Source organism: Dermacentor andersoni, chromosome 6 (genome assembly GCF_023375885.2).
Source record: "Dermacentor andersoni chromosome 6, qqDerAnde1_hic_scaffold, whole genome shotgun sequence".
NCBI lineage: Eukaryota > Metazoa > Arthropoda > Arachnida > Ixodida > Ixodidae > Dermacentor > Dermacentor andersoni.
This window is the reverse complement of record NC_092819.1, coordinates 56,912,697-56,925,554: the sequence shown is the minus strand read 5'-3', so window position 1 is coordinate 56,925,554 and position 12,858 is coordinate 56,912,697. Positions and strand designations below refer to the sequence as shown.

Below are 12,858 nucleotides of genomic sequence, written 5' to 3'. Positions count from 1 at the left end.
TCCAGAGAACGGCCAGCAAAGCAGGCTGCGTCCTAACGTTAATGTGGTAACATGACTAGGTCATCAGAATGTGCAGCCAAACACCGGTATCAGTAGAGCTGGCGCAAAATACGGAAACGTGTTGGATATAAGCAGAGACCATAGAAGTTCTAAGCTCGGACATGCTTGAAAAGACTCAGGTAGAACGAGGAAATTACACTGCACATAGTGAAGAGCACGAAAAGTCTTGGGTAGAATTCGGGCAGTGGCAAACCACACTCATACGAATTCCGTAGGGCACCGGACTTTGCTTACAGAGCTTCGCTGGCTTTTACGTACGGGTTACTGAGATATTTATATATCTGCACAGTTTTGTTTCCCTCTTTCTATTTTCTTCTTTTACTCCTACATATCTTTTGCTTTTTTGGACCCGAGTGTGACGGAGCGGCTGTCACTACTGTAGGGAGTATGTACTAAGGATTACTCACTCATTTTGATTCCAACAGCAAAATAGAACCACCCACACACATAAATAAGTACACACACACACACACTAGCAGAATCAACAAAGCAGCAAAGGATGGCGCGCTCACCGAAAGGCAAGTGTCACTGACGAGCTTCTCCCACTGTTGCAATGTGGGAAGAATGGATTCAAGGACCAGCGACACAGTCGGGTCAAGAAGAAGAGCCACCGGGTCCTGCTCCTCCTTGGGGATGGCTGCAAAAATGCTTTCCAGGAACCGGCAGCAGCATCGGACGAGTCCTTGGCTATTTATAGGAAGAGAAAAAAAAGGGAGGTGACACAAGAGGTCACACTAAAAAAAAAAAACACTGCCCAGTGAAGCTCAGTCAAATAAAGACTACAGTTAAACAAGTACAGGACGGCAGTGCTACAACAGAGGTACCAGCTCAATAATGGAGAAAAAAGCATAGGCATGCTGATTACAGACAATCTAGCAAAACAAGTGAAACGGTAATGCTGTCTCCACTTTACATGAACGCTGATGCTTGGAGGATAGCCTATTACAAAACAACACTGAAACTTTCAGACATTCGACACATTTGAAGATTTTTTTTTTTTGTGCTTGTATAAGAATCTGATTTCTATCAAGTTCATTTCACTTTGATAAGTTGTAAATTATTGCTGTTATTTCTGTGTTCTTTTCTAACTACAGGGTAACATTCTGATGTACCTAGGCGCTTATCTGATGCTTTTTGAGCTTAGTTTTTGAAGAATGTACCTTTTCTGTATGGATCTACATATCGGGCTTATCTAGATGTACTTCATTCTCATTTCTTTTCGTTGAGCTGTTTAGGTAATATTTAAAAAGCAAGTGTTTTAGGTGCAGTTCATAAACTGTTCGCTTTGTATACAGGGTCACTGCTGTCAACATAAATTTTGCTTATGTGCTTTTTATTTATGTACTTAATACAGTCATGTCTGCCAAATGCTAGCCAGAAGTACTGAATGAATGAATGAATGAATGAATGAATGAATGAATGAATGAATGAATGAATGAATGAATGAATGAATGAATGAACTCTGCTATACCAATGGCGGCAGCTCTTTCCGGCAGCATGTTGGGATAGAGGGCAAGTCATGGAAAAGACTGCTAATTCAACAATGAAGCCTGTACATTATTTGTTCTGCGAGTCTTTTCTTTAATTGTGCAACATACTGAATCAATGCTTGGCTTAGCTATATGAAACCAATATGGGTTCCTCGAATGAAAACTGAGAAACCTGTATGGGTTTCCCTTGTAGCAATTGCTACATTGGGTAGATGTCTCATTTTCCCTTTAATAATTGCTTTTCTCCACCTTGCCGGTTTCCGCATAACTATTACGTCAAAACTCTTGACTTTTCTTCGAGTTGTTGATAAGTTCAACTTCACCCTGCTATCTGCGAGCCGCCTGGTTAGTTCAGATGACAGAGCGGCTGCCTCGGAAAGGCAGTGGTCGCGGGTTCGAGTCCCGGACCAGGATGAATTTTTCTTCAACTGCAAGGCTTTTCTTTCGAGGAACCCATCTTGGTTTCCTTTGTAGAAACTGCTTCGACTGGGCGGATGTCTAATTTTTTCCTTTGTTAATTACCTCTCTTCACCTTGCGGGTTTCTGCAGAACCATTCCAAGAGAGGTCTGTTAATAGAAGGTTAGCTTGGCTACCTTGATGCAGAGTTAAGCTGTCATCAGCGATAGTTCAATATTAGTGAGGCATTTCTTATAACAGTGGACAAGTTAGTATCACGTCTCGAATGTAGCTCACCGCTTATCACAGGAAAGACGGCTGAGCAACATGGAATTCAAAGTCGATGCAATCTTCTGAAGAAGACCGCCAGGTGCCAGGAATCCACCTCGCGCTTTGACAATCATGGAGATCCCTTGCTGCCATGACCAGCACACTTTCTCCCGTGTCTCTGCAGGTTGCATTGCACTGAATTCTTTATTTTCTCTCAAAGAACATAGGAGTACTAATGCTTTTTGAACATTTAGCCAGAGGCTATAGTAGTGGGTTCAATAAGTAATTATTAGTCAGAAGCAGGGCAACTGATAGGGGACACAAGGTCCACAATGACATAAACATCAGAAACTACATTGCACAAAAACATATATACGCTCTGAAGGAACAAAACCAATACTATTCAAATGCAGAAGAGAGGAGGTGTGCTAAGGAGCAGTGGCATACAGACAAAAATAGCAAGCAAGGTTGTGCTATAAAAACTAAGCTCATGAAGTGCTGTTTAAAAAAAAAGAATGAAGATTTTGGGACACTTTTGTATCCTGGGGTATACCGTTTCAAACTCTGGCTACAATAGTTATAAGCTGACGTTCCTTATACACAATGTGAATGGAAGGTAGGTTGAAATTGTGGTGGACAGCGTTTTTAGTCGTATGGGATTAACAATGAAATGTGCTTGCACTAATAGGGTTATTAAACCTCAGGACCCGACTTAGTTATAGCCATCCTTATGGGATACAACAGCTCCAACAATTAGTAGCTGCACGCTGTAAAACAATGACTTGCTAAAAGATGTGTATGTCGAAGTTGTCTATCTCAAATGCAAGCATGACTCAAATGTCAGCACTGCACAGGAACCGAATGCATGTACTCTGACCTCTGGCAACCTACACATGACAAAGCATGCAATGCTAAAAGTGAATGAGCCAACAAGCACATACCGGGCGACGAAGACAGCGTACTCTGACAGTCGAGAAGAAACAGGGCAAAGACAAATTCTTCTGACTCAGGCAAATTGCAACATCCCTGGAAAGAGACAAACAGTAAATTACTCAATCATCAGTTGCAATAACCAGTGGCATGACCAACCTCCCACACGCTGACGTGCCGGCCACATTCTTGGTGGTGGTTTTTGTGCTATGGCCGTAACGGTTTTACAGAGCTACATGTTTCCTCCCTTTCTGAGCAACGCAAGGAATGGACGCGTCACTTTGCTTATGGCAGTTCACACAATTTACCTTCTGTATTACAACCATTACCATACATTTTACGCAAGTAACCTAATGTCATATAAAAAAAAAAAAAAAAAAAAAAAAAAAACGTGTCATATATGCCATGAAAAAAAAAAAAAACATAATATGGCTCCTTAAGAAAAGCAACTGAACTTCCACGCGCGCATTTAGTCAGTTCATGCAAATAAAAAGAAGCTTTCAGAAAGTAAAAGCACCAAAAGTGGAATCACCTCGTAACTTGAGAAAAGTGTGTTAGTGATCTCACAAACAAAGTCCACTGCCTTCAGCAGCTCCTTTCCTTCAGCCTGAGTGAAATTCTGCAGCGTCTTGCGGAGCGTGCTAAGGATACTACTGAGGTTGGAGAGTGAGATCAGAGGCTCTGGAAAGGAAAAAAAATATAACAACACTCAGATGCAACAGCATAAAAGCAGCCTTGGTGCAAGACCTTCCAGTGGCTGATGTGGTTATAACACCGCAAATGCCACGTAACAAGACAGTGGAGACAATGTTTGTTTCATGCATAGCTAATATTCACACGGTAAATACATTGCAAAAAAATGCTACAACATATCACACACTAGAGAATACAGTAAAAACTCGTAAGGTAAAGGGGTGGGTCGAAATTATATTTTTGTGAACGTTAATCTATTATCACCATAATCTGCCCTCAGGCCAATGTTCCCACCATAAGATGGGGGCTGGCAGTGGGTGCAGCCACCATGTAAAATGAAGCCTATGCATGAGCAAGTCAAACACCACTGAATGACCGTGGAAGCGATAAACAAGTGTAGATGATTGGTAAAAAATTCAACGACTATTACGACACTCCCTAACGTGAAATTTGAGCACAGCTGCATACACGCTTTCATCTCGCAATACATGTATATTGGCTGGCACAGACAACTTGTCTCGTAAGGCACATTGAAGTGCGGCGCGACTGCCTCGCTAATTGGGAGATTGCAAGAGGCAGCGCGTGGGTGACGCGAGGGGGCAATTCACAGCAGCCACTGCAGACAGATCTCCACTCATGCAGTGCTTTGTTTCAATATATGGTGTCAGTCGACGTTCTCGCCGCATGCCATCAGTGAACAGACAACGGCGTGCTACCCTGGCACCATCTCAAAGCGGTCATCGCAAGTTTTGCACGGTACTATGATTTCCTTCTCTAGCTGTGCTACGCATTCACTTTCATCTTTCGCTATGCCTGTTCGCATGGCTACACCGAGGGACACTACTGACACTCGCAGCAGGAACGGGGGCTTAAGAGCTGTGCTCTAAATACAAGTGCACTTTGCTGGGTGACGCAGAATGACCAGCGTAGAATAATCAGTAAATCTTCATTATGAACTAAGGATGAACTGTTTTATCAAATGTATAGGATGTTCTTGCTATCTTTAAATGAGATATTAAATACTTAAATTGACACTAAATGCAAATACTAAGTCGACGTGGAGTGTTAAAATACCATTCCAGAAACCTCACGGCGCTTGTTTCATGCCAAGAAAAAGACTTGGTTTAAGAGAAAATTGCACCTGAAGGGTCTGCATAACTTAAGCACAATTCAAATTACCAGCTCCTGAGCAGGGAGAGATGACATTGCATTCGCCATCACTGCCCTTCATGGCCGTAGGTGAGTAAAACGGCACCCAACAGGCGGTGCTTCAGTGTTTTATGCAAAACACAAATGCGCCGTGGCCATGGAGAAACCGAGCCGAGACAGAGCATTGGATTCACCACTAAAGCTGTTCTTGGTCAAGTGGTGTGGAACATTCGCGAATCCCGTGGCATCACATGAATGTGGCATTCTCTGCTACTTGCAAGTCTGTGTGTGTTTTGTGATCCAGCCAAACCAGCGCTGCACTATACGGTTACGAAACTACTGAAATACAAAAGTTGCGGGCGGCCCAGAGTCGAGCCAAAATGAAACCTTTCAACTGCTCTCGTTGTTGTCAAAGCTGACGTCAACAAGTATGTCTTTCTAAAATTCGAATAGAACTGGACAAGTAGCATTTTCTTTAGTCTTATAACGCAACAGAATCATACTGTTATTACGAGCAGTGGAGCACTAGTGACAGAATTATAATGAGGAGTGCCTTCGTCGTCGGGCTAATACTTTAATGTCCCGAGGGGGTCTCAAATCGTGTCCTGCATTTACCGGAATTTTTCTATTACTAAAGCTCTGTTCGCGATAATATAGACTCTCTAAGGCCAAACTACGCGTATGCGTGCGGGTGCATGAAAGCGCATGCCCACATGCCTTGCATTTGCCATGCCTCGTGACTAATTGCTCGTTTGAACCTACAAGACGTACGCCAGCACACACCCCACTAGGCTCACTATTTTCGCCTTGGCAGACATCGTTTTGCATTTTTGCGACGCATTTGATGCTACACTCTAGCCACATCGCTGAAAACAAACGTGTGCCACAAATACCAGAAAGGTTGCCCATCTCCATGCTTGCCCGCAGTGACCTCCAGATAAGCTCGGATTCTGAAGAGGAGCTTGGCATCAGCTTCTGCGACAGCTGCAGCAGCTTCTCGGCCAAGTCGTTGCTCTTTAGCCATTCCTGAATGCCGGCATGGCTCCTCCAGCAGTCGAGGGACTTCTCCAGCAGGATAGCCAGGAGATGTGCATTGTCCTAGCAAATGAGTCCAGCACAAGTGAAGACCAGAATGACAAGGGAAAAGCAAGGACAAGGCACTCAGGGAGGCCAAACTCAAGCCTGATGTACAAGAGAAATATGCCTGTTGGTTAACGGACAATAACTCACCAAACAACACTTTCATCACGCACTGCTGCATGCTTGTATTTGTGTTACCTTCATTTACCTCACATTCCTTGTGAAAGGTATCATGAATTTTAAGAAAAGATGAAAGAAACAAAGTAATATGCAAGGCAGCGCACTTACAAGAGCTTTCTGTGTAGATCTCTGCTACAGCCACACACTCTACTTTGAACAGAAAATTCCCCGAAGACATCATATTTTGCCCATGTTATGCCACACCTTTAACGACCGAAAGTGCAGACGGTCATCTACCTGCGAGCAACGCAACTGAAACAGCACTGGTACATCGTTCCGTAGCCATAGTTGTATCTTAGTATGTTTTGTATCTGCAAGATTTTTACAAGTATGTGCAGTAGAATTCTCTCTTTTTTTTTTTTTTTTTTTTAACGCAGACAGGTTGCCTTCCAAATGACTATGCTGGCACCGTATTCAATTTCTATTGGCACTGCCCAAATATGCAATAATACTCACCAGCACAGTAGCATTGAAGAGCTCTGCTGCCTCCGTCGCAGTAGCGCTGATGGAAGCAATCAGCAAGCAGTTTGCAACATGCCCGTAGTACTCTACCAAGCGATCCTGGCAGCTAGCTGAGGCAGCATCGCTTACCATAGTCCTAAACAAATTGAAAAACTCAAACATCGGACTGTTTCCTTCACTGCACTTGACACCCATTTCTGTGAGCACCGCCTCAACAAACATGCCAGAGCTTGAGACATGCAAAACTTCGGAAGTGGCTTCAAGGTACACCAGGCTGTCAGCACTGCCCGGGTTAGTCCTTGCCCGTTTCAACACTTCTGCACATATTTTCGTTGTATTTGCCATGGTAGTCGGGAGGGCCTCCAAGGGTGATGTTCGTGCATCAAGAATCAAGGAGCTTCTTTTCAGGTGCACGGCAGAGTTGCCGTCTTCGGGTGCAACTAGCGTGACCTTCATCTGGCTTCTTGGACTTGCTGGTGGAGAGTGTATGGCGCGAAGAAGTTTAGTGAGCCGGCGCAGCAGTGCGCCGTTTGGAGGTGACATCGAGGCTATTTCTAGGCTTAGTTCCAGCAATCTGTGCCAGATGAGCTCAAGGCACTCTTGGTAAGACATTTTCGTGGCGGGCTCAGGGTCACTGGCGAGGATTTTCTGAAGCAGGAAAGCATGCAGGCTTGCAACTTCATAGTAGAGCCGCGTTCCGGAGAGACGGCTTGAGGTTTCCATGAGGCAGACTCGCAGGACTTCTAGGAGCTGCATTTCAAGAAAAAATGAAATAAATGTAGCTTAAAAAAGGGAAACATTCTTGCATACTGCTATGCCACTAAACTTCCCTAATGTTAGCCTGACTTGCAGCAAGTGAACCCCAAACAATTAATGAAAAGCCTTTAGGGGGCCCTGCAACATCTGCAGTTCAAGCAATCTCTTTTAGTGGAAACATCACTTGTCAGAAAACGCCTGAGGCGGATAGTGCAGTTCTGTAGTTGAAGGGGCAGAGTTTGCTTGCATGACAAATTACACAGGGATGAACATGAACAAAGTTTTACTAATAGACTCAATGGTTCACTTTGGGCTTATGTACCAATTTAAGAATTGATATCAGCCAACAATGAAGCCATACTCATTTTTCCGAAACCCTGTGCTACACGCCAAGTGTCAGGAAATGTGTCAGTAGCACTTATCAGCCCTTTGCAGTGTTGTTAAGTGTGGTTCCACATACGTTGAAATAAAAATACCACTGTACAGTAGATTTCACACTAAGCAGCCCTTTTCTTTTTATCTGATAAGGCTAGAGTCTACCGTACCTGCTCCTCCAGGATGTGGCTGCGAACTGCCTTGGCATTCTCATCTTGCGCAAGATGTCGCGTCAGGACGTAACGAAGGCATTCCATAAAAGCTTGGACAACAGCATTGCACTCTGCCATGGATGCCTGTACTTTTGGGTTTAGCAGGCTGCAAGCAAAGGAACATCAATGTAAAGTAGGCAGTCAACAAAAAAGGCCATAAGCCAATATCTGATGTATGGCGCAAATGGGGCATGCAAGACGACAGATAAAACAAAGTCATGACACCACCAAGAAGTAGTGGTTTACTGCACGCGGTCTGTACATGTGCAGCATCGTGCAAAAAAAAAGAAGAAGAAAGGGAATACACCACCCAACACAGATAACATCCCAGGAAAACCATCTGTCACAGGCCGCTACCGAGAAAGAAGCAGCATCAGCTGCCCATTTGTTTGCTTATCAAATCCTGCTTCATCACTTACGCCAACCAATCACGCCCTCCCTCTCCTGCTCCTCTGTGCATGTGCTTGACTTTCCGCTCTTTACTCTACTCCTCCTTTTCACTCTTCCTACCCTCTACTGGGTTAGATTGCCATCCGCCAACCAAGAAAAGCCAGGGAAGTAGTTAAAGAAAGCTATCATGTTGCATGCACACACGTACGAGCACATTGACGAGCACAGGCGAAGGTTGCTAACACAGTTAGCTGATTGTGACACCAGCTTGTTAGTTTGCTTCCTTGAACGACTGGCACTGATTTCAAAGGGCAGAGCTAATATGTTGCAGTGCAGACCAAATCATAGATGTCTTAAGGCGTATTCAGCACTCTATTTATTACTTTTCACTTTTACTTTTACCACGTTATTACTTTTGCTAGTACCTGCAAAGTTGATACCTTATTTTGACATGGGTAATTAAATACGTGGCTTTTGAAGGGACTAATCAGAACCAGTGCGCTCACCCTTCCCGGAAGGAGTCGAAGAACAATTTGTAAAACTGGACGCCGACGCCAACCACCTCAGCAGGGACAAGGCTCAGGAACGGAAGCAGGTTTGGGTATATGTGCACCGCGCTGCCAAACCCGCCATTTTTCAAGACCTTCCAGAGCTGAGGTAGGACAGCTTTCCTGGCATCAACATGAGTCCAGCAGTCCTGCATAAAACGAACGGTTGCCGCAGTATGCTTGGAAGGAAGTGAACTGGCGCTGCCGCAACTCATGGGCAAATGGATAAAGCAGCATGCGCCAGTCACAAACCAAGGGTACATTTCTTGGTTTATCGTACGTCGGCTCTCGGAAACGTCAAGCTTAATTAACTGCAGACGACATATACATTGCGACTCTTGTACAGCCGTACTTAGCTGACCCGAAGTTGCATCCGACATCCAACTAGCTTCGGTCTATCCAATATTTGTAATAACCATATACTTGTTACACATGAGTAGGGAAGATAACCGATGGTCATAAAGGGTTACGGACTGGATTCCAAGGGAAGGGAAGCGTAGCAGGGGGCGGCAGAAAGTTAGATGGGCGGATGAGATAAAGAAGTTTGTAGGGACAACATGGCCACAATTAGTACATGACCGGGGTAGTTGGAGAAGTATGGGAGAGGCCTTTGCCCTGCAGTGGGCGTAACCAGGCTGATGATGATGATGATGATGATGACGATGATAGCGACGATGTTACACACTGATATCAGCGAGGAATGTAACATTTACATTGTTTTAGCCACATTTGTTATATAGAGGTTCAACTGTACTTGTGCACAAGAGTTACAATGCAATCTAATACGCTATGACAATGCATTTCTACTGAGCCTCGACAAGGTAGGTTGTTGTGATGCCACTAAATAAAATGGAATGAATGAAACCTTACCTCAAGCTTCCTACAGTATCCTTTCAACAACAACATTACTCAACCTCTGTTTACTTTTACTGCCAGATAATACAAATTCCTGCTTCATTAATATTGAATCTTTTAATGGCATCTTCGACTGGTCCCCTCCATCCTCCGACTCAGAGCTGGGTGGATGCGACACTGCTCCACCTTAGTGGCGGTTAACAAGCATACAAGTCGAATGCGAGACACAATCTCCAAGAAAAAAAAATGACGGAGTCCAAAGCAGGTGACTACAACAAAATCTAATTTCATGCCAAAGCTGTTGATGCTTTCAGATAGAACGGTGAATACATAGATGCATTGAGTGTCCGTTGGGATGCCAGAATGCAACGATGTGTTGTGATCATGTGAACGGTAACATTCTCAGCCTTGATGACTGCTTTGAGAACGGGGTTCAGAGCACCTAAGAGCACTTGACGCAGGAGGAGAGCGATTGAAAAGAACCAGCCAAACGCAAGGTGCACGTTGTCTTTCATCAAGCCAAAGATAATGATTCTCGCTAGAGCAGCCTAGAGTGCTACCAAACAACAAGTTGAAGATGCCATTACTTAATGCAAAATTAAGAGGGGGAAATAAATTAAGGAAGAATATGAAAAGCACGAACGACTTCTTTCAAGTTCAACACAGAGGTACCTTAGGAAACTGTCTTTCTAAAGTCCAGCTTAACAGAAGTGTACTAAATGTCTGTTGACGGTCCCTGAACTTACCAAATGATAAAAAAATTATGATTTGTTAACAGAGCAATGACAGATGAAGACAGGCGAAGCACACAAACATAGTGCTAACTTCCAACAAATGACTTTTTATGGAAAGAGCACGCATATATACCATATGGCATCAAAATTAAATGTGCAAGACATGGAGAAAGAAAGGCCAGAAACTGTAGGTTATATAGACAAACCTAGGCCTCTATTTCGAGACACCGTAATTCCTTATGTGATGGACACTAATTCTATGATAATAAATGCAGTGATGCTACTGGCCCAACCCATTTAGGAGCGGCTTTTGAAGCAGGAAAAATGCATTTCGGAGAGGTATAATGGACTTTTGGTGCAGGTTTATGAAAGCGATTGCAAGCTATATTATATGAGGCTTTTACAGTGGGAAATGCATGTGAAAGCAGTAAATGGTCACCGGTTCATAAATTCAAATACTAAATTTACCCCCGCCCTCTTTTTCTTATCACAGTCCTTACCGTGGACTGAGACGAAGTCATGGTGTCGTAAGATGTGCTTAAAAAAGCATGGAAGCACTTGGACATGGTATGTACATGCAGAATTCAGAGGCATTTTAAAAACCGTCAGCATGATCTTGCTCCTATAAATGTATCCTTTAAGATGGAGCACTCTTTTGAAAAAAAGATACCACAAGTGGTGCGAAACATTTACTTATTTTTCCCGGTGCTATGATTCACTGACAACCATATTCATGAAATACTGCGATGGTCAACACTGCCTTCGTTCGTCACGCAGCTGGATGTGCGTCACGCACCGTCGCGAAGTGCAGATATACACGAGTGACCTTTGACTGCGCGCATGTAACGCTGTCAGAGTAGGCTGTGATCAGCGAATTCAGTTTCGAGCTTTCTGCCTACACGCGAGCTTTCACCATTCCGTCCAGTAAGCACAAAAACAAACTTCCCGAAAGCGTTTGCGGTAGTTGCCGACATGTCACCCGTGGACCCAATCTCGGTTTCCAGCCACCAGTCATGCCTGTGATTTCATGCCCAATCAACGAAGCGGTTTACTCATCTGAACTTATTGGGAGCCATCTCGCCACGACGAACTGCCCGCCACTGTGTCAACTGGCAGCAAATTTTTGTCACGGCCGTATACAATACAGCAAGGTTTAACCAGCGACGCTTCATTAGTATCTAACAGTGAAAGTTGGTGTTAGGCGCTAAGTCGATCAAAAAGGCCATGAAATCGCCATGCCAAGAAAATTGGGTGATAGGCAACAAATTGTATAGTGGAAAAGTTGTTCACGGCTGCCATGTCTGCGCCAATGTGCGCATTATGTTCGAAAAATCAAGCTAGACACCATACAGCACCCGAAATTTTGTTCTCCATTTTACATTGGCCATACAGGAGTGCGGGGTCTGGCTCGGCACCAGCGCGATCGGTCGGTGCAGCCAGAAAATGGAGGTGATCCTGTTGCCTAAACAGCCCGCACCTTCAGGGTGGAAGGTATTGAATATAGACAGCAACCCACGGAAGAAACATCAGTAACTTTAACTTGGCCCGCCACGTAGCTAATGCAGCCGCTGATCCATGCGATTCCACATGAGATGGTGCGGTAAAACAGCACTTGAGGGCATAATTCTATTTCTTGAAAGCGCGACCGACCCTTCCGGTGCAGAGAAGGTGTAGATTCCTCATGTTCTGCTGAAATGTAGCAGGATGTAGCAGAGTTCACCTCTTGGCGCAGTTCAGCACAACTGGCGCAGCGATAGCATCACTGTCAATGGTAAACATGATGAGAGAACCTATTTTAACGCTCACGCACTAAGCGACTGCCTTGCCTGAGAAGCAAGCTAGACAGTATCTTGTTACAAGAAAGTACATCTCAATGGCACCTCTTACTGTAATGCAGAAATGACATGTACAAGCTACGAATAAATCCTGTCCACAAGTGTATGGCGTTTGCACCCATGAACAAAGGGCCTACCTGCACCGCAGACACAACTGACAGAGCAGCTTCCCAGATGGGCACAGCCACCACGGGATCGTTCTCGGCCAAAGAACCAAGGGTGTGGGAGCAGAGCTTGGCGCCATACACCTTGCACACATGATCCACACGGCTCAGAGACGACGCCAGGCTGTACCAGGATTTGCGCACCTGTAGTGGCATAGAGCATGTTAAGAAGTAAGATTACTAACCCCGTGTGACATGTCTTCAAACACTGACAACCAACATGCCAAGCCCGACTCCTGTGTGACTTTGTGTGACCAACTCTTGTGTGAGCCAAGTTT

General features: G+C 44.5%; 1 protein-coding gene across 1 annotated transcript in view; it reads right to left on the bottom strand.

Moving 5' to 3' along the window:
- Ltn1 (E3 ubiquitin-protein ligase listerin) overlaps positions 1-12,858 on the bottom strand; it is a 42,829-nt gene that overhangs the window by 24,024 nt on the left and 5,947 nt on the right. The window contains exons 7-15 of the mRNA XM_050171645.3: positions 12,554-12,724; positions 8,951-9,141; positions 8,013-8,160; positions 6,706-7,461; positions 5,883-6,087; positions 3,680-3,828; positions 3,159-3,243; positions 2,245-2,395; positions 573-747 (exon numbers count right to left, since the gene is read on the bottom strand). Coding sequence (XP_050027602.1) covers positions 573-747; positions 2,245-2,395; positions 3,159-3,243; positions 3,680-3,828; positions 5,883-6,087; positions 6,706-7,461; positions 8,013-8,160; positions 8,951-9,141; positions 12,554-12,724 — 2,031 coding nt within the window. The remainder of the gene's footprint in view (positions 1-572; positions 748-2,244; positions 2,396-3,158; positions 3,244-3,679; positions 3,829-5,882; positions 6,088-6,705; positions 7,462-8,012; positions 8,161-8,950; positions 9,142-12,553; positions 12,725-12,858) is intronic.